The 21,916-nt window shown below is 43.5% G+C and overlaps 2 protein-coding genes across 3 annotated transcripts in view; one reads left to right on the top strand and one right to left on the bottom strand.

The window, feature by feature from the left end:
- Window positions 1-1,561: 1,561 nt before the first annotated feature.
- Window positions 1,562-4,065, bottom strand: sp9 (sp9 transcription factor). The gene is made up of 2 exons (XM_084689048.1): window positions 3,928-4,065; window positions 1,562-3,422 (listed from the first exon to the last, which is right to left on the bottom strand). Exons 1-2 carry the CDS (start codon window positions 3,946-3,948, stop codon window positions 2,124-2,126), a joined length of 1,320 nt encoding a protein of 439 aa, XP_084545174.1. The 5' UTR covers window positions 3,949-4,065; the 3' UTR covers window positions 1,562-2,123.
- Window positions 4,066-4,246: 181 nt separating this feature from the next.
- LOC146235064 (obg-like ATPase 1) overlaps window positions 4,247-21,916 on the top strand; it is a 39,805-nt gene continuing 22,135 nt past the window's right edge. Inside the window, exons 1-4 of one of the 2 annotated variants that reach the window (XM_084688918.1) lie at window positions 7,752-7,986; window positions 8,088-8,179; window positions 9,740-9,883; window positions 10,485-10,612. In XM_084688918.1, coding sequence (XP_084545044.1) covers window positions 7,972-7,986; window positions 8,088-8,179; window positions 9,740-9,883; window positions 10,485-10,612 — 379 coding nt within the window. In that variant the 5' untranslated portion in view covers window positions 7,752-7,971. Of the gene's footprint in view, window positions 4,371-7,751; window positions 7,987-8,087; window positions 8,180-9,739; window positions 9,884-10,484; window positions 10,613-21,916 lie in introns of those variants that run through there. The other variant, XM_084688919.1, reaches the window with a different exon arrangement.

Consider the following 21,916-nt stretch of genomic DNA (forward strand, 5'->3'; position numbering starts at 1 on the left):
TGCTCTTTCATCTCCTTTATTGTGGCTTGAAAACAAAGATGACTTCTGCCTAATTCTCAGCGAGAGGGCATTCCAGGGAAACTCAACAAAGCGATAACTGACAGCACTGACTGTCCGCTGCCCCAGGCGTCACACCCCTCGGAGCATTTAGACACACTACATCTTGTTGATTTTAACCCCCTTTTGTAGCCGTGCAATTGTGGATTATGTTCACGAATTACTCCACGGAACTAATCGGTTCCGTCTCTTGACAATGACATGTTTAGGCCTATGTGCTAAAAAAACAAACATGAAAATAATAATGCCTAATAAGCCTACGTTTTAAGGAGAGAAGAACAATTCTCCAAAAAAGGATAGGCTGAGAAAGTTATCTGTAAACGATAGCCTAAAGATGTTGAAAATGTGCTTGGTTCATTTCTCATAAAACATAGCCTTTAAGGATTGTAACATTTCAAATTTCGTATTTGGTGACCTATTGCTGAATTCAATTTATATGTTCCGTCTACATGATTATTATACATTCTGAATGGCCAAATTATTTATTGTAAAATACAAATTCTCGATAACCTATGTCCTTAAAATTTCCCTTAAAACCTGCTTCACAAAAGGAAATGAAAATAATTTTCTCCTATTTCCTTCTGGTCAATTTAACTTCCTCTTTAGAGGCGGGTTGAGACGCCTCTCCCCATCGTATTCCCAGGCCCGGGCTCACGCTGTAATTATTCCCCGGGTTTTTCTTTGAGATCGGACGCTGCACTGGGTAAGCACAAAGACGTCAGAGAGCATCCTTGAACCCTTTCAACACAGGGCCACTGATATTCAAATAACATGCAGGCACCATTTGACTGCGCTGCGACAAGAGCATTTCAGATTCAACATTTGCATATGGCTTTTTGCCCCTTCTTCTTTTCAAAAGTTTGGAAACAGTTCCCATAACATTTAGTGCTGCGGTTTGAGCTAAGCTAAAGATGCTTTATCCTTTTTTCCTGGACTGCCATCTTACTATTTGACATGCAAATTAAAGCAGTTAATTTGGACAATTAAAATAAATATTCAAAGGGGCCTTTGTCATCAAAACCCCCTCGGAAACCTCCAGATAAAGTAAAACTGAACAAATGATGTCTCATAGATTAATTAGATATTTGATAAGACACGAATCCCTAATCGCAAATACAAGGCACATGGGGCTACGATCTGCTCCAAGTCATAATTAATACCATTTAACAAGATTTCATTTGGGCATGAAATGTCTTTTCCGGGGCATTAACTATTGATTTACTCCCAAGAGAAAAGGCACGTCAAGGTGTGATTGCCTATATCAGCAATACAAGATTGATTTAAGGAACAGTCTTATCAACATTCGGCGCTGTGCAGTAGCCTATGTCTATGATTTATCCACAAAAATGTATTTCCTTTGCTTATAATTTATTTTAATTTGTAGCCTTTGTTGCCTAATGAAAATTAATGTGACATAATAACTGAAACATTGCCATCACACGACAACAGCCTCAGATTTGTAGATTATTTTAATTATGACAAAATGAAAGGCTTATACGTGTGACTCTATACAGGTAAACATTTATATATTTTTTTAGCAAAGAAATAAAATGGTTAACTGAATTTTAAAAAGCTGTGTACATACATATCCACAAAGTGCGTTGAAAGTAAACTCCCTGATTTTCAGGTTCCCAAACACGAATAAAACAATCATAATTAACATTTACATAAAAGTAACACATTGTTTGTCCTCAATATTGTACACGATAGCAACTCACATGGTTCAACCAAGTTCATTTGGGTAGCGCACCCCCACGCACTGATCCGTGCAAAAAGTCATCCATTTAATTTTCAAGTGGACAGATTTACTGAAAATTGTGCCATTTCATACGTTTCTGCATTTTGTTGAGTAATTACGAATTTAACATACCGTTCAAAGGCCTGTCAGAATCAGGTTTTGTTTACAAATAGCCAATCTCGTTTACTTCACTTAAAATAATTTCCTCATATGCCAAAAAAAAGCGTTGGCATATTTGTCTCTATATTGTCTTTCAGACCCGTTTACGTGCAGGTTTGATAGGTATGTTGGCGTGAAGTGAGGTCATTGAAATGCCAAAAACAACCATTTAGGGCTCGTCGTGAGGAGGGGGGTCCTTGGCCGTGATTCTAGGATTCACACCGTCTAAAATGAGTTCTGGGGATTCAGACCGTGGCGTCTCCAGGTTACTGGTGTCGGTGTCACTGTCGCTTCCCTTTTTGCTTCCGCCGCCGGCAGTGTGCGTTTTAATGTGCTTGCTCAAATGGTCGCTTCTCATAAAGCGCTTGTTGCATACTGGACAAGCAAACCTTTTCTCACCGGTGTGTGTGCGAAGGTGTCTCTGAAGTTCATCAGATCTTGTAAATCTTTTGCCACAGAATAGCCAATTACAGACAAAAGGCCGCTCGCCAGTATGCCATCTCAAATGAGCCTTGAGGTGACTGGTTTTTCCATACACCTTACCACAGCCGGGTATGTGGCAACTGTGAAGTCCCTTCCTCCGTAGACTGGCCCCTGCCGGTCCCAGGCGTTCAGCCTCCTGACAGTTCGGACAGTCGCACGTTGCTCTGCCGGAATACCTCCTTGATGACCTTGAGGAGCCGCTTATTCCTGAACTGCCACCTGAAATCATGGCGTTGGCGGCAGACGCGTCCGTGTAAGTTGGAATGACAGTCTTGAAACCTTCTTGTGTTAACAGGTGCTGGCTAGTGGAAAGTAGGTGAGACGCCGTGGGACTTATACCGGTGGAGCTGAATGCCGAGTGTGTCAAGGTGGAGAAATCGGTGTTGTAACCACCGAGTTGGGAATGTATGGCTTGTGGGGTCCCGGAGTGCAGGGAAGTCTGCAGCGTGCTCGCGGGATTCTGGACCTCCAGCCACGAGCCAGGGTTGGTGTGGACGTCCCACCACGAGGACGCCCCGTTCGCCACATCACCCGAGATAGTTGAATGGAACCCAGACTTGTACCACGACTCATATGGATGTGCCATGCCAACCCGAGGGTACAGGCTTTCTGCGGATGTGTGAACTTTGGAGATGAAAGCTGATTGGCCGGACTCTTGAGAAGAAACGCTCGCCGAGTTGGAGAACAGACTGCTGTAATCTGTTGAAAATGCCGAGGAGGTCGGGGAGGTGGAAGCTAAGCAAAACGCGCTGTTCCCGGTGCCACCAGTTGATGTTAGTCCGGTCGATCCGCGGCTCGTTGCCACAGTGAATCCAGGCAGACTGGATCCTAAATTGCAACTAGAGGATGATCTTTTCCAGGGATGAAATCCACCTTTGGAAAATGCACTTGTGTCAGGTAACGTGGTAAGAGGGCTTGTATTACCAATTTTGTTACAGGTTGCAGCCAGCATTGCTAGAGGGGTAGTTCCGAATCGTGGTTCTTCCTGAAAAAGAGTTCAGTTATGCAGTTAGAAATGTAAACATTATTTTCCCATCAAAGTGTTAGTTCCATTTTGTTTTTATTTTTTTGCTTCATTGAATGATGGTGTATTTACCCTAAGGTATCATACGCCTCCTTTGATCAAAATTCGAACTTGTGAATTTAAGAGAATGTTGGTCAAAATCAGTAAACTGTCAACAAAAATAGCGATTGAACTAAATTGGGTGGCATAATAATTGAAGATACTGCTAAAAAGAGTTTAGGCTGTGGTGACATTGTTTTGGAAAGTTTTGCTAGTTGCTTTACGATTGAACAGATGCTGTTACGCACTTTTTTACAACTTTTTATGTATATGTATATCACGTAAACACTCTTAACATCTATAATACACTACTGAATCGAACAATCTGGTGTTATGACCCTAAATTATAAAGTCTTCGATGTCATAAATACGGTTTCAGAAGTAAACTATTAAACTTTTACGCACGGAATAAAAAACGTCTACTTACCCCGAGTATAGACGTAGCCATATCCAGGCCCTGTGCTATGTTGAAACTGGTCACAGTAGTACACAATAATGTAAGGTTCCAATGTGATCCAAGCTCAGTGATTTTCTGAAGTCACACGGTTTCTCTCTTGGCTCGGAGCTCACACACTACGTAGTTGTAGAGAGCACGTTCTTTGAAGTACAGCTGGCAAAAGCATGCAGCCAATCTAAGGGCTGGAATCTTTGCAGGGGGGTAAAGTCAACCAATGAGAGACTCGACCATGGACAGAAACACTAAAAGCTTCATGTCAATCATTATGTTTTGTGCAGCTCTGACTGTCAAGCAAGAAACGTTTTGGTGTTTTTTTTATACATTTAATGTAGCCTATTCTCCCATCAAGGCTCAATGTCTCCTTTCATTGTAGAACCGAGCTCATATTGGTATAAGCCTGTCCTCTCCAACAGGTAAGCACTTGAAATCATTTTCTTTTAAGACATCATGACGAATTTAGTCTCTGTAGATACATTTTCAAACCATCACAAATGTTATTAAGATTAATTCGAAAACGATCTTAAATTAAGCACTCGTTCGAAAGATGTGTATATTAATTCATGATACCAATGATAAAGGGTATACGCGTGCGTAAAGGCGTTGGGCATTTAGATCGAAGAATAGTCTAATAGATGTTGTGATTATATTTCTAAAAAGTTTCACTTGTGCGCTTTCAGGGTAGACAAGGGCATGTGTTTCACCGTTGGAGTTGAAACACAGTTGGCAAGTTAATCAAAACGTGCTGTTCCATAGGCCTGTCATCATGTACCAGTTACTATAATCTGGTATATAATTTCTCAATAATAAGGAAAGTGAAAACCCGACGACGACGGTAAGGGCTGTAGTGGATTCGCTCGTTCATATATAGGTTTATGTGTTTGTTAGTTGACAGGGAAAGACCCATGTTGTGTGTTTTTGGATGTTTGTGTGGGAGAGAGTGAGTGTGTGTCTGTGTATGTGTGAGAGAGAGAGAGAAAGAGAGAGAGAGAGAGGGAGAGAGAGAGAGAGAGAGAGAGAGAGAGAGAGAGAGAGAGAGAGAGAGAAACGGAGAGTGTGTGTGTACGCTCGCTCTTGTGCGCGTATACACACGCGCCCGCCTTCATGTAGAGGGGGTGAGGTGGCATGTTAGGTTGATTAAAAAGTGACAATTAGCTTAATCACCATTTGATTTGTCTTAAATGACTACAACTTTTTCTCGAATGAAAAATATTGCTCGAGGTTATCAGCATGCAGTGTTACACAAATATAAACACATTATGGGCTACTGGAGATTGGGTTGTTAATTTAAGAAAGGCCTACGGAATTCGTTCATTAATTGCCTCTATCGTATTGGCTAACCGATTTCATTGAATGGGGCAAAGGGAGCCATTTGGAAAGATTTATACTTATTAAATTACAAATAAAACTTCATCCATAACATGAATATATAGGCCTATATCAACTTCAACCTTTCTCTGAATTGGTATAGTTTTTTTTTTTCTTGCGCAGCATACATCTTTAAAGATCACAACGCAATATGCAAAGGTGTTCTAGCTTGTTAAAACATTTAGACGTAATGACATAATGTCACAATGGCCTGCTTTGGTGTGAATCATCATCCCTTTAAAAGTTAAAGCAATTTCCCAAAGAATGGCTGGAGGAAAGCTGTGCATTACAGTATTCAAAACGACCAAATAATGCTCCATTATAAAGCATGAATGCTGCCAGTCAGCCAAGCGCAATTTGTTCCAAGTCTGCTTTAAATTCCCACCTTTAGAGAGGTGAATATAAAACAATTTCATCAAATCCAAGGAACCGATCCAAGAAAATTGCTTCATTTTTGCAATCATGGCAATTTGAGTAGAGGGCTATTAGCGCTATTAAACGTCGATTCTGCATAAACAAATTTGATTGTAATGCCAAAGAAACAGGAACAAAGTGAGTGTCAGTTAAGATAACCCATGTGTTAGATGTAGATAGGAAATTCTCGCTGTCTAGGAATATTTTACTCGAAAAATACAATATTTTGCATTATAGTCTATGATTGTTCAACGCAGTGAGCTTTAGAACATTAAGGCTATGATTTTTATAATCCTTTTATGTGCTCTGATATCTTTGGATACGCAATAGGAATTGATAATACACCTCGAATAATTCGGTATTTCATTATTACCAGATTACATTTGATTATAAAATGCTCATCAGACATAATCTCTGATGTCATATGGTATGATACGCATTGTATGTGTCAATTAAACATTACATAAATAATTTAGTAAAATGACAGGTGTCAAATACTAGGCCTATCTCAGTCCTATTTGGGATTTATGGATGTTGCAAACATGATGTAGCCTAATGACAGTTTTGTCGGTTTAGTTGAAATCACGATTTCTGAATTTGATAGGAAACATAGCCTGTATGCTGCCCATGGCAACGTCCCACACTCACACTGTCTAACCATGTCATTTAAGTGGGAATTTTGAGTTGAATCTTCAACCCAGGAGTCCATCCGCGAGCACTTTTCTTTGGCAATTAGGAGCCTATTACAAGCCATTAGATTGATCAATGTACCTTAAACAATGAGAATGATTTATTTGGTAGAACAAAACGCTCTGCATCTATTGTGGTCGGGCTAAGTGACGGTACATCCATCAATCGTTAAACAACAAAAGATAAATGATTAATTCAAACCCATTCATTTAAATTCCTGTTACAAAGGGTTTGACTCGCTTAAAATCTAGATTATTAGAGCCTCGTTTTCTGCATGTTAAACGACGCAGGGTGCTGGATTAGGCCTTGCTTATGCTTTTTCCCTTCCATGGTTTAATTTGTGTCGGCCTTGAGGGTTGCTTATTTGTGGACAATTAACTAATCGGTGTAATCTCCTGCTTGAAGTCTACAGAGCCCACACCTGTTCGGGTCCAAGGCAGGGAAAACAATTCAAGCAGGTCTTACTACATTCTGACTAGTTTCATTCAAACACTTTGATTTTTTTCCTTCCGAATACGTTAACATCGTCTATGTTTTAATTTAAAGAAAACATTCTTCTCTCTGCCTCCAGTTTGAACTTTTATTTATTACCTTCACTACGTTAGTCGTATTTATTTGCAAACTGACATGAATAATTATTGATCTGAAAAATAGCATATGCAGACATCAAATTGACTGCACCGCTCTCCGTTCATTTTGAAAGCTGACAGGATTTAACCTGATCCGTGTGCGTACCTGACCATGCATGCGTAATCCTTGTGCGTGGTGTCATTGCTAATGTAGGCCTACAACCACCATTTTTGCATTCAATGTTTCAACTTCTTTTGTTGACAATTCATTCAGTGTTGCTTACCAAAAATGTTGCGTCATTAGACAATATACTAAAGGTGATCAGCACAGTATAGTAAAGCTGCTATAGGCTACAGCAGACTGTCTTCATAGCACGCACTTGCGCAGATTTATTCGTGTTGAGTATTACAGTCTGTTGGGAGAAAAGAGATACAAGTGCGCTTTTGCTAGTAAACAGCTACTTGTAGTGATTTAACCCATGCACTGTAGATAAGAGGTTCAACCTCCTCAATTCAGAAAGTCTCCATGCAAAGCAATCCTCGTGTAAAGTACTGTCAAGTTACAGGTTTGTGAAGTAGGACTAGTTTGACTAGTATTAATAGATAGCAATGGCACAAGCTGGCGTTGTTATTTACCACTGCCTCAATACATGCACGTTTCAGCATTTACAGTATGATGATTGACACGAGGCTTTCATCAGTAGACGAGCACAGTATCTAATATTATTAACTTTTGCTAATAATAGAAACATGGGTCAGCAATCCAGCCACCAGTGTCATCTTTCGTCTGCAGCAGATGCGTGTCCTATTTTAAGAGCGGGGAGTTAGCCAGCGCGAGGGCGCTTGACTGAACGCATTGGAGGAGTGCTAGCTAGCCATAGCCACAGCCTCTCGGCTTCCAGAGTTGACATTTATATGCTTTTACATAAGACGTTGTGAGCAGGTTTTGTCAGGCAGCTAAATCCAAAAGCAAGAAATGGCTCCCAAGAAGGTGTGTCCCGTATGTGTGTCTGGAGAGTGATGTAAAGATTAGGTAATGAATGCAGCTCTTATCTTACTCACTGAAGATGTGATCACTAATGTCTTTATTAGGCAAAGGGAAATAACGTGCCACAGCCTCCACCACTGATTGGACGGTTTGGGACCTCATTGAAAATAGGAATCGTTGGACTGCCCAATATAGGGTATGTTACTCAACTTTTAACTGGAACTTAAATTAAATTTTATTTTAATGAAACACAAGTATTTGCTCAATCATGGAATCTGTGGAACCTGTGCTTCAGTAAAAACGTCATTTTCATTCATCCAACCAGAATTATTTTAAATGTTCTTTACCAAGACAATGAAGGACAGAATAAGGAATTTAGCATGAACTGTTAGTACACCAGCTGTATTAATTTGAACAGTTTTTAGTATTCCATAATTCCGCACTTCCAGCACCATGAAATACTGCATTAAGGAACTGACTGTGACCACAGGACATGAAATGTACATGGCGTTAGATTGACACTGGTACTGAAAGGTCACAAACTGTGCGCTAGAAATGTAGTCCGTTTCAAAATTCAACGTAAATTAAATATATACCAGCTTTAACAAGTTATGTAATAAACAGCGGACAGCCATTCACTGTTAAGACAGAGGTAGAACATTCTACCCAGCAAAACTCATAAGGCCACAGGTTCCCACAGCCCCCTAACACACAAGTCTTAATCCTCTACTAGTTGAGCTGGAAGCTACCAGGAGTCCTGCGAACTTTGACTGCCCACTGATGATAAACCCTCCATAGTGCTGGGAGGGACTCACAATGGCCACCTTCACTCACCCAGACTCTGTAGTTAAACTGGGACTACAATTGGTACAACGCTCAGGTGGTCTGACAAGCGGATGAATACAAATGAAGAGAGAGTCTATCTTAGTTTTTGTAGAGTCTATCTTATCTTCGCATTCGAGCCAGTTCTAGTTTTAGTCTGTCGTGTACTGACTGACAAAACACAGATTATCTCCCGCTAAAAATGATTCCTTCATCTGTAAGACGCTCTTCAACGCGGCATCTCCGGAAAGCAGTTCACAAATACATATACGTGCCACTGAAAACCAAATGCAGATGAATATTTCTTAGGTTGAGCCCAAACAATTCTTGAAATACATGACATCTTTAAAAACAATCCTGGTTTGTGAACCCATCCATGCACCTCAGCAATCTGAGGCAATTTCAGTCCTGTAGGCTTCGGAGCCTAAAACCTACCAATCATTTAAATCTTGAGCACCAGGTGAGGGGATGAAGATAGAAAGTCCTGGATTATAGTTAACTGCCAGGCCATTATTACACTTGCATTCATTCAGTAGTCAGTACAACCTGAAGAACCCTTGAGGTGCTTGTGGCATGGAACAGAAATATCCTCCTGAGCACAACATGGGGCTGCATTTGGCGGATCCTGTTCAACAGCTTAGATCTGTCAGAAAAAGTCATTTCCCCCTGGATTTCCAAGCACAATTGATCCATTATAGGATTATCTGACCTTGTAATTGGGCTTAGTGTTTTACAATCAAGGCCCGTTTTATTTTTTGAAAGATCAAATGTTCAATATATTAGACTGACCTTTTTCATACTCTGAGGAAATAGTCATCCCTGTATTGAAGGCTTCTCCAGGGTCTCTGAATAAACCAGCATCCCACTCTCCAGCCACCAGGATACACCAACATGTTCTGGGATGTATTGACCTCTCTGCTGTTTGTGTTTCCAGGAAGTCAACCTTTTTCAACGTACTGACAAAGAGTCAAGCTGCAGCTGAAAATTTCCCCTTCTGCACCATTGACCCAAATGAAAGCAGAGTGCCTATCCCCGACGAACGCTATGATTTCCTCTGCCAATTCCACAAGCCTGCCAGGTATGGGGGCTCAGATTATTCACACTCCAGACTTTCCTGGACAAAATGTAGGAGACAAACTATAAAAAGGGTGCACTGTAGAAACCTGAAAAGATAAAGCAATGGTGCTGACTTAAAGATGTCAGAGGCTCTCTCTGTCCCCAATCGTTGGAGTTGGTAGTGTTATTTGGTCTTTCAGGTTAAATAAAAAGGGATAGCATTTAACTGTCAATCCCTGGTTATCATATGTCTTTCTATAAGAGGTTAGAAGAGGCTTTAGGGTGCTGTTCCGGCTCAGTGTAAGAGACAGTGATAAATCACTTGAGTGAATCAATGTCTGACTGACAGAGGTGTTGCAACAGTATGTCTTCAGCAGGCATCACGTCAGCATGCACAGTGTCTAAGCATGAATCATAATGACTCCGTAATGACTTTTCCATGAGAAAAGGCAAAACTTTAGACACTATTCCTCATAATCTCTTACGGGTTGGGGATGAAAACATCCTTATGGATTGTTCACTTCCCAGGGCCGTCCATGACAACTCCAACTGCTTATTGGCTATGAACACGTGAATGAAATAGTTGTGCTTTCTGTGTTTTTCCCACCCGTTCTGTTTTGCAGCAAGGTGCCGGCGTTCCTGAATGTGGTAGACATAGCAGGCCTGGTGAGAGGGGCTCATGCCGGCCAGGGCCTCGGAAACGCCTTCCTGTCCCACATTAGTGCCTGTGATGGCATCTTTCACATGACACGTGAGTCTGAGTTAGGCCTGGCACAGAGGCATAGGTTTGGTTTGAAAATGGGTGAGGGCACATTCTTTTTGTGTCACGCCTTCATGAGTGAAGTAACATAAATCCCCATAAATTCCCGCTCTACCGTTCTTTTTTTTTTTTTTTTTTTTGGGGGGGGGTGGGGGGGGGGGTTATTTCAATGGCCCCACACTGGTAGGGACATTCTTACAGTCCGCCACCCACTACCACCCTCATGGGCCCTAGAAACACTTTCTCAGATGTTGGTTTCCACTCTCAGCATTGTAAGACAGTTTAATGTATGTAAAAAATCCATCCATATTTACAAGTCACTCGATGTGCTATCATTTTCAAAACATTTAACGTTGTGTTTTAGCTCTACTCTTCCACTGAGCCAGTGGGATTTGTGGGGTGCCAAGATAAACATAACAACCAGGGATGGTGCAGCCAAACCAAACCTCACATTCCTTTTGGGAATCTCCCCAGATTGGAAGAGAAACAGGCCAGCGTCTGGCTAGCAGAAGTGGTAGCACACTGTGAAGTGGGGAAATATATCTGGACTCTGATGGAAGTCTTAAGCAGTTTCATTTGACCGCATATTACTGTAACGTGATCCTGACACGTCAAAGTTGATCAAAGTCGCACAAAACAAAGGTACAGTAGGATTTTCAAACAATCCTCTGAGATTAAAACAGTCTGTGTTGTAGAAAAGACTGTTGGGAAGACTGTTGGGTCTTGAATTGTCCCTTCCAACCATTGACCACTGGACCACGCCCATTAGAATACATCTATTTTAAATTCTATTGAAGTGGTTCTTGAACAAATATATTTAAGACAAAAAAAACTAAAAACATATACATATAAATGATATGCGTGCATGTTTTTTTTGAAGCAGATTTTCTATTGTGTTGTGGTGACATGGATTCATCTGTCAGACTAACTACCTTTTTGTTCTCTATAAATACACAGATCTGAGTGTGTCAGCAAAATAATCCCCACAAAATACTTTCCCCTTGTCTCTCTCACTATGGCAGCCTTGAAATCACTTGTAGTTCTCTCCCTGCCTCAAGTTCTTTTGTGTCTCAGACATCGTCTTTGTCTTACACAATTAAAGTGTTACACGCTAGAATAATTTAAATTGCTGCTACTAACATGGAGACAGAGGCTCTTTTAAAAATAGCAGAATTTGTTTACTGATTGTATGCGGCTATTGACTTTCCCATTATGTGAAAAGAGCACTGATTAGTGAGTCGGTTGTGGCAGGCGAAGAGCAACCAAATGGACAGGGTTACAATGCAGGCCATTTTCCTGCATTGTTACCAAGTCCTCTTGGCTAGGGATTACTTGGTGGACAGTATAAGTGTGTCATTTTGGTTCCGATGCCATTTTCCAATCGTTTCTCAAAGGACTGCTTGTGACAGACTGCATCTGGTGGACTGTACCTTGCTTTGGATGAATACTTCAAATGTGAAGCCTGTCAGATCTCCACGTAATTTGCTGCATGCGGAAACACTCGCCATGGTTTTAGAAGAGGCGGCACACCACAGTTTATCTAGTAGATTATTTGTGCTGTGATGATGACACGTTTCAGAGATGTGTTCTGTCTAGAAACACATGGAAATAAATCAACAACCATTTCCCACCATTTAGCACTTGTCTCAAGGAACCCTCTGGATCAGGCTTAGAGATACATACATGGTTAGAGACTCCGCGTCCGTTCATTTAGGAGAAAGCTGTCCTCATTCCACGTCTCCTGCAAGCCATTCTTCCAGAAGCTTCATCTTCATGTTTACACATATCAAAACATTCAATACTGTAGTAACAATGGCTACAGCTCTGATGACTTTAGTTCCAATAACAAGTGTACTCATTTGGCTTTTAGACACTGCTAACCCTAACCCTGAGGCTACTGTTTATTTGAAAGAGACATAAATTCAGTTTAGATAAACTTCCCTTTTGTGCCCATGTTAGATGAAGGATGAGTTAGTGCTTCAACCCAAACCAACCACTTTGCTTCAGCTTGCAGGAAACAGGTTTTAAATGCGACATTGAAATCATAGAAGGGCCTTACTTTGAATTTACAGCTATCTGTTTTGACATAACATTGTTTTTCCCTTTAAACTCCTTGGAGAGCAAGCAGTCTGTTCCACAAGTTAAGCATTAAAACATTGCTTTGTTTAGTAATTACAGGAAAGTTTTATCTGGTGTCAGACACAACAGTCTACAGTATTCCAGGCACTTCTTTTATATTGCTTGATTATACGGTTGGGCCAAACACACTTCTTCTGGTTGGCAATGGTATGTTTTTGTCTGAGAAAATTAGGAACGGGTTTCTGAAAACATCTGACTTCCTCGTGCTGCAAGGCAAAGCTGTTCTGCGTTGTGTTTGTTAGTTCCTTGTTAGTTCCTGTACCATACTGACTGGATGGCTGGAGACACGAGTTTAAGTAAACCAAGAGAGGAAAACTTGTGAAATACAACTTGTGAAGCTTCAGGGATTAAGCAGTCGGCTCAACATCTTTCCTTACTATTACCATTTTACATTCTTTAATCCTAACCCTAACTCTTTCCGGAATGGTCCATTGTAATGCTTTGTTGCTTATTGATGATGTTGAGAGTTATGATCAGAACCATGCTGCCCTCACATCTTTAGCTGTAGCCTTTTGTAAGCCAGGCAGTGGTCAGACTGGATTCTCTGCCTGTTCTTAGAACTTTGAAATATGTCAAATCTAAGTCGCTCAGTCCTCCCAGTAGTGTGCCTGTTATGAATATTTCTCAACCCCTAATAGCTTTGAAGAGACTGTGTAAACAGTGGATTTGCTTTCAACAAAACCTTCCAAAAACTATTAAGGGGCATTTTGGCATCCTGAAAGCTGATTCTTTTGAATGGTTGATGTTCCCAGATTTCAGGGAATGTTTAACAGGCTAAGTGTTCCCAGTGCCTCTGCAGTGAGTGGAAGACTGTGGGATGCTGTCTGTCTAAGACAAGACACCACAGGTCACCAATTCTCCTGTATACCACCCTGGCCCCCCTCACCCCCCTGGCCCCCCCTCACCCCCCTGGCCCCCCGTCACCCCCCTGGCCCCCCGTCACCCCCTGCCCCTATACCCACTGCTTGGGTTTCCAGCAATTCGACTTTCTGATGCTTCCTGACATCCCTCAGTCGTCCAGCATCTGAACTACTCTGCATTGAACTGCATGAAGGGCATGGCCAAGTGTGACATGTTGTCGTAGTGGATCACTGTCCTCTCTGTGGTTCATACTGGTGCTGTGGTAGAACAGAGACCGTTTGTATTTCCATAGCTCACAGTTGACCCTTGATATGATAGTAGCTAACGCTGTGTTTATCTGGGGTAAAATGTAAAATCCTTTTGATGCCAGCAGATAAAAAAGAATTATATTGACGAACACACATACGAGATTCATGCAGTGTTAAATGGTGGAAACCAAGGATAAACTGGCATCTCTAGTGCTGAGATTACATAACTCACCATATTGTTTGATATCCTCCTCCTATAAGCCTGGAACTCTGCAGTGAATGCACCAGCCTGTATCTATGTCCACCAGCCAACAGTGCGGGTTGGTTTCATTGTGTGGAGAACCACCACTGTCTGGCAAGTGATCGCTCAGTCGCATGAAAGGCAGCAATTCTGTATGGATTTCTCTGATAAGCTGTCACTAAATTGTTGTCATTTCCCACAGTTCTGAAATGGAGGTACATGCACTGTTTTGGTGGTACATGCACTGTTTTAAGATAGTATGACACACAGTATGGATGTGACAAGCTTTAATCTTAGTTCTTTGTCTTATTGACTAAACCTTCACTGCCAATGTAAACTCACATGCTGGGCAGGTTTGTGATGAAAATAACGTTGTCAACTGCAATGACACATACATTTAAAACAATATGTTGCCACTGTTTTTAAAGGAGCAAATATGATCTTTATATAGATTGTACATTGACTTTCAATCTCCCCCCAAAAAAGAAAGAAAAAAGAAAACTGAAATTAAAATGGCCCCATCTCCGTTTCCAAGTATTCTAGTGATATCAAATGATTGCAATCCTTTCAGAATTGCATTTAATGAGGAGGGAAAATAAACCATTGGATCAGTTGCTTCCTATTTATCTAAGAGCACATGATTCACATCAGAAATGCAAGCCAGTATGTTGTAAGTGTCTCGTGCATTCAAATCAACCCGTTTTAAACAGATAGGATTTCATTTAGACATAGAGAAAACCCACATAACATGTTTTGCTCTTTTTTCCACTGGTGGAGAGCAGATACCACCTCTTGTGTGTTTGCGGGCTGTGTTGAGATACTGTCAGAGCGTTTAAATGAGCATTTTGATTCAGGCTGAATGAAGAGGGTTTGTCTGCCTCCACTCATCCTGGGTGATTAGAGTAAAATGTCTACCCCATCTTGACTGGAGATCACCACCGCTCCAGATAACATGCTTGGTGATTGAAGGTCGAAATATTTTGAATTCTAATGGCACGGCTGTATGAATTGCCTGAAATAGACTGTAGAATCTTTCAGCTTCCTCCTCTTGCCCCCCCCTCCTCCTCCCCCTCCCCTCTTTCCTGTCCGCTGTGAAAAGAACCATTGGGAATGGCTGGTCCCGATGATCATAGAATTATTGGATGGTGATTCTAAACCCCTCAAAGAGGAGTTGCTATGGAGATCTCGTTCCAAACTGTGAAATGATTCACCTTTGAAAGGCTGGAGGGTCTGAAAGCCGAACACATCATTGTTCAGGTGGCGGTTGGTTAGGAAATTGCTGGTGCCTGTGCAATCAGTAGCGCTATGGTAGTTAAGGATCTAAAAAGGTTTGTTCTCTGAATGATGTTGGACAACAGTCTTGTGCATAAGATGGTTCCTTTCAATCAAGGACCCCTCAGACTCCATGGCTTGAAAAGTAAATGACAGAGGAGAACTGAAACGAAAAAGAAATGAACACCATTTTTGTCTTTCAGAGTTCATAAAAACTAGCTTCTGCCCAAGACATTCATTCTTCAAATGCATTAACATGAAAGTGGGTGAGGCGGGCGTCCGTGTCTATAGTTTTTCACCAGACAAAAAAATGACAGAAAAACACACATTTCATATGTTGTTCTTCCAGGGTCTGCCTGCACCCCTGCAATTGACTGTAGTTTACACTTGAACGGCAGGGACCTCGCCAGGTACTGATATTCATAACACGAAGCACTGTCATTTCTCTATAATCTATTTTGAAATACGGGATCATGTTGAAAACATGTGTATTGCACAACGGCACAAACCTACCATTTCTGATATTTTGAGGTGTCTATTTTCTGTTTTTGCGATACACAGAAAGCTCAATAAGCTAACGTTCCACATGCAGTCGGTCGTCCGGGAAGTCTGGAATTCTATTCATGATTTTCATGATGTCTGTAACATCAGCACACACAATATTTTCTGAATAAACATAAATAATCTTGTCTTCGCCGGCACGACTTTATGTTTGGAAGATGTCCATGAGGTGCGTTTCTGTCAAGCTCATAAAGACCTTTTACTGCTTTGAATACCAGGAGAATTGCGGTACAAAGTTTGCATAAAAGATCTTAAAAGGGAGCCTGGAATGCAAGCAGCTCCTCGTCTGCTTTCACTTCTCACATGTAAAAACACGCACAGGAAGTTAGCAGCTGGTGAATACTGTCATTTCACTGAATGATGTTGACCACAAATCTTCCCACGTAGCAACATGAAAGGAGGCAGAGTGATCAGGAGTGATTCGGAAACGCTTCCAGTTTCTTGTCTATGTACCTGATCATGAAGCCTCACCACCCTCTTACTGCCCTGTGTGTGGAGTGGAAATGTTTGGCCTCTACAACTTGAATAAACATGGTCTCCTCAAGCGTAATGCTTGGATAAAGCGCTCTATATACCCCCATCAGGGAATGAGGAGAGTGATGTATGAGCATCTGTCTGTTTTAGTGCTGAAGTTTTTTTCTACCACGGTCAATGGATGTCTACAAGTCGGGAACATGTTTATTCTCGGGGGTGGTGGTGGCGGGGGGGGGTCAAGTTGGTGGCTGACTGGGTAGAGGGGGGGGGGTCAAGTTGGTGGCTGACTGGGTAGAGGGGGGGGGGGTCAAGTTGGTGGCTGACTGGGTGGAGCGCGCACCATATAGGTTGAAGCTCTAACACAGCAGCCAATGTTCGGTTCTCCCCCCCCTACATTTCCTGTCTACCTGTCTCTATCCATTTTTTCTTTTTAAGAAAATAGATTTTAAGGTAAGAAAAATGTTCATTTGCATGCTGCAGCTGACTATACACGTCTAGACTTAAACTGGCCACTTGACTGAAACATTTCGAGAAATGAAAGAGAAACGTTGCAAGGAGAGACGATGTAACAACTGTTAGTTCTCTCTGCTCTCCCCTGTAGGCAAATAGTGCCTACTCCCCCTCCTCCATGCTGTGTCTGGTCAGACTGTCTCTGGTCAGACTGTCTCTGGTCAGACTGTCTCTGGTCAGACTGCCTGGTCAGACTGTCCCTGGTCAGACTGTCCCTGGTCAGACTGTCTCTGGTCAGACTGTCTCTGGTCAGACTGCCTGGTCAGACTGTCTCTGGTCAGACTGCCTGGTCAGACTGCCTGGTCAGACTGTCTCTGGTCAGACTGCCTGGTCAGACTGCCTGGTCAGACTGTCTCTGGTCAGACTGTCTCTGGTCAGACTGCCTGGTCAGACTGTCCCTGGTCAGACTGTCCCTGGTCAGACTGTCTCTGGTCAGACTGTCTCTGGTCAGACTGCCTGGTCAGACTGTCTCTGGTCAGACTGCCTGGTCAGACTGCCTGGTCAGACTGTCCCTGGTCAGACTGTCTCTGGTCAGACTGTCTCTGGTCAGACTGTCCCTGGTCAGACTGCCTGGTCAGACTGTCCCTGGTCAGACTGTCTCTGGTCAGACTGTCCCTGGTCAGACTGCCTGGTCAGACTGCCTGGTCAGACTGTCCCTGGTCAGACTGTCTCTGGTCAGACTGTCTCTGGTCAGACTGCCTGGTCAGACTGTCCCTGGTCAGACTGTCTCTGGTCAGACTGTCTCTGGTCAGACTGTCCCTGGTCAGACTGCCTGGTCAGACTGTCCCTGGTCAGACTGTCTCTGGTCAGACTGTCCCTGGTCAGACTGCCTGGTCAGACTGTCCCTGGTCAGACTGCCTGGTCAGACTGTCCCTGGTCAGACTGTCTCTGGTCAGACTGCCTGGTCAGACTGTCTCTGGTCAGACTGTCCCTGGTCAGACTGCCTGGTCAGACTGTCCCTGGTCAGACTGCCTGGTCAGACTGTCCCTGGTCAGACTGTCCCTGGTCAGACTGCCTGGTCAGACTGTCCCTGGTCAGACTGTCTCTGGTCAGACTGCCTGGTCAGACTGCCTGGTCAGACTGTCCCTGGTCAGACTGTCCCTGGTCAGACTGCCTGGTCAGACTGTCCCTGGTCAGACTGTCTCTGGTCAGACTGCCTGGTCAGACTGCCTGGTCAGACTGTCCCTGGTCAGACTGTCCCTGGTCAGACTGTCTCTGGTCAGACTGCCTGGTCAGACTGTCTCTGGTCAGACTGTCCCTGGTCAGACTGTCCCTGGTCAGACTGTCTCTGGTCAGACTGTCTCTGGTCAGACTGTCCCTGGTCAGACTGTCTCTGGTCAGACTGTCTCTGGTCAGACTGTCTCTGGTCAGACTGCCTGGTCAGACTGTCTCTGGTCAGACTGTCTCTGGTCAGACTGTCTCTGGTCAGACTGTCTCTGGTCAGACTGCCTGGTCAGACTGTCTCTGGTCAGACTGTCTCTGGTCAGACTGTCTCTGGTCAGACTGTCTCTGGTCAGACTGCCTGGTCAGACTGTCTCTGGTCAGACTGTCTCTGGTCAGACTGTCCCTGGTCAGACTGCCTGGTCAGACTGTCTCTGGTCAGACTGTCTCTGGTCAGACTGTCCCTGGTCAGACTGTCTCTGGTCAGACTGTCTCTGGTCAGACTGTCCCTGGTCAGACTGTCTCTGGTCAGACTGTCTCTGATGGTCAGGCCATTCTACCCCAATTATTCCTCTTGAAGATACACCCCTTTGTTTTGTCCATAAAGGCACACCTGCTAATGGCCTCTTCAAAACATACAGGATTTGAAATGAAGTTGTGAAATGTTAATTGCGAGATAGACATGACTCCTTAAACCACTCGCTTTTTTTCTCTCTTTATTTTTTTTTTTACAGTCTTGCTTGTGGCTTTGTGTGGCGCCGCAGCCTCGTAAGGGCTGTCGTCTCTAGAGGCCTCCCAGACCCTGTCGTTAAAGGACTAATTGTGGAGATTTCCCTCCTTGCCCCCCTCCCTCCTGGTCTTCTCCTCTGCTCCTTAAGCGGAGATTGTTCCCCCGCTCTAAAGCCTGAATAGGGCTGGTGGGAAGTAAATGTGAATGTGAAATTAGGCGAAATTAATGAAAGCAAATTACCTTGGAATGTATAGTTGTCGGTGGAGACTGAGGGTGCATGAGTGAAGATGGATGAGTGAGGGTGGATGAGTGAGGGTGGATGAGTGAGGGTGGATGAGTGAGGGTGGATGAGTGAGGGTGGATGAGTGAGGGTGGATGAGTGAAGATGGATGAGTGAGGGTGGATGAGTGAGGGTGTATGAGTGAGGGTGTATGAGTGAGGGTGTATGAGTGAGGGTGGATGAGTGAGGGTGGATGAGTGAAGATGGATGAGTGAGAGTGTATGAGTGAGGGTGGATGAGTGAGGGTGGATGAGTGAGGGTGGATGAGTGAAGATGGATGAGTGAGGGTGGATGAGTGAGGGTGGATGAGTGAGGGTGTATGAGTGAGGGTGTATGAGTGAGGGTGGATGAGTGAAGGTGAATGAGTGAGGGTGTATGAGTGAGGGTGTATGAGTGAGGGTGTATGAGTGAGGGTGGATGAGTGAGGGTGTATGAGTGAAGGTGAATGAGTGAGGGTGTATGAGTGAGGGTGTATGAGTGAGGGTGTATGAGTGAGGGTGGATGAGTGAGGGTGGATGAGTGAAGATGGATGAGTGAGGGTGTATGAGTGAGGGTGTATGAGTGAGGGTGTATGAGTGAGGGTGGATGAGTGAGGGTGTATGAGTGAGGGTGGATGAGTGAGGGTGTATGAGTGAGGGTGGATGAGTGAGGGTGTATGAGTGAGGGTGTATGAGTGAGGGTGTATGAGTGAGGGTGGATGAGTGAGGGTGTATGAGTGAGGGTGGATGAGTGAGGGTGTATGAGTGAGGGTGGATGAGTGAGGGTGGATGAGTGAGGGTGGATGAGTGAAGGTGGATGAGTGAAGGTGGATGAGTGAGGGTGTATGAGTGAGGGTGTATGAGTGAGGGTGTATGAGTGAGGGTGTATGAGTGAGGGTGTATGAGTGAGGGTGGATGAGTGAGGGTGGATGAGTGAGGGTGGATGAGTGAGGGTGTATGAGTGAGGGTGGATGAGTGAGGGTGGATGAGTGAGGGTGGATGAGTGAAGGTGGATGAGTGAAGGTGGATGAGTGAGGGTGTATGAGTGAGGGTGGATGGTCAGCTGCTCCATCTCTGGGCGGGCAGGGTGGGCTCTTCCTCCAGGAGGGTAGCAAGGGATCACAACCACATCATAGACTGTTGATCTTCAACTCACTAATAGTTATCAAGCTTGTTTGAAATGTATGAATCATCATTGTTATATCAGAATGCATAGTAAGAGTACATCGAGTCCTTAGGCACCGCTGTCTGCAGCCTCCATGAAAGGTTTTCTTTTGTCATTAGAAATTACACATCAGAGCCCTTTGTCAGTATGTATATTCTTTGTGCCCACAAATGATTTACATTGCATTATTTTCACCTAAAGTTCATGTAGGAACAGCTCACACAATAGCACATTTTCATTCCAATCAGTGTAGAAGCTGGGAGCTGGCAAATTGAAGCAGCAAAACAATAATTCCACTGATTAGCCCCTTTATGTTTGGCGTAAGTGAACTGTTTATATTGTGGAGTACCTCTGGAAGACGAGAGGAACCAAAACAGCCTGATTAGGCAAAGAGTAATTGGATAAGTTCATTTCCCCATGAGGACGACGTTTATGATGACAGCTTGCACCTAAGTGTCAGGCTTATGTTGACTCGTGTAATAGATCACCAGGGGAAAGTTGGATATATTTTTGATCAGTCATTCTGCTGTTGATCCTAATGGGCTATCATTGTTCAGCATGGTTGGGTGATGTAAGATTGTTACATTGTCATTTCAGTCAACAGTTTTTTACCTCACATGTTAACTCTTACCACTTATTAATTAAAGTGGCATGTTGGATAACGTGGAAGATAAATTATTTGTTTTCCTTTTGCCTTGATAATGGAAAAGCTGTCTTTATTTCAACTGGTGATGGCAAACGGCGCAGTGAAGTCCTCCGACCAAAGACACATAAATCAGTAAAGAGGGAAATGTTCTTACAGACTCCTTATTTCTCTGTCTGCTCACAAAATCAAGATAGACATTACTCCATAAAACAAATGTGTCTTGTATGACAGTTAATAATTCACTCTAGCACTATGAATCATCAATATTTTGCGTGAATCATTGTCAAAACTTGAAGAAGTATGGCCGTCACGATGAGTGGCACGAATCGTCCCGATGACGTCGTTCTCTCCCAAGGCTTCACCTGTCAACAGTCTCCTCAAAGAGGACTCAACACCTGCACCTGAGTGTTGTCACCTGCTACCATTAAGTAACCCCGACACACAGATGCCAAACATACTGTAGCAGGCACCATCCATCAACCCTGCAACACTCAACGCCCAAGTGTCATTGGCCACTACCCAGGCAGATGAAATACTGTAGCCTTTTCCTAACGTCAACTGTGTCAGTGCTACATGGGATGTATTTGAATGTTTTCACCAAAACATTCCACAGATGCGCCGGCCTGCAAATGCAAACTGGAATTCTTTTCGTACACTGGGGTTTGCCTGCGTGTCTTTTGATGGTTTGATGGCTTCTGAAAACCAGTGAAAGTACATTCTCAATGCTGGTTCCGTACGCCAATCCGTGTGGCAACGAGCACTTAAAGGAATCCTGTCAGCTGCTATCAGGCTCAACTATAGTGATCGCTGTCCTGACACTGTGCAGAGAAGGCCAGGGCTAAGGCTATCACTGGAGTGAAAGGGTATCAGGCCGGTGTGACAGATGGCTTGCCCCCTCTCCTACACCCTGGCGGCCCCGCGGGCTGAACTCCAGGGCCTGCTGGAGAACCAGTAGGCTAAGAGCCGCTAAACGATGTGCTGTAGTGTCTCATTATCTAATCACTGTGCAGGAGCACGGTGGCTACAATA

The sequence above is a fragment of the Hypomesus nipponensis genome, chromosome 23 (assembly GCF_054491055.1).
Source record: "Hypomesus nipponensis isolate SF chromosome 23, ASM5449105v1, whole genome shotgun sequence".
Lineage (NCBI taxonomy): Eukaryota > Metazoa > Chordata > Actinopteri > Osmeriformes > Osmeridae > Hypomesus > Hypomesus nipponensis.

What these genes read in the sequence shown, in the direction of transcription:
- sp9 (XM_084689048.1), bottom strand. Translation starts at nt 3,948, where the DNA reads ATGGCTACGTCTATACTCGGG. An exon ending in TGGCTACGTCTATACTCGGG is followed by an intron (nt 3,423 to 3,927) that starts GTAAGTAGACGT and finishes ACTCTTTTTCAG; the next exon opens with GAAGAACCACGATTCGGAAC.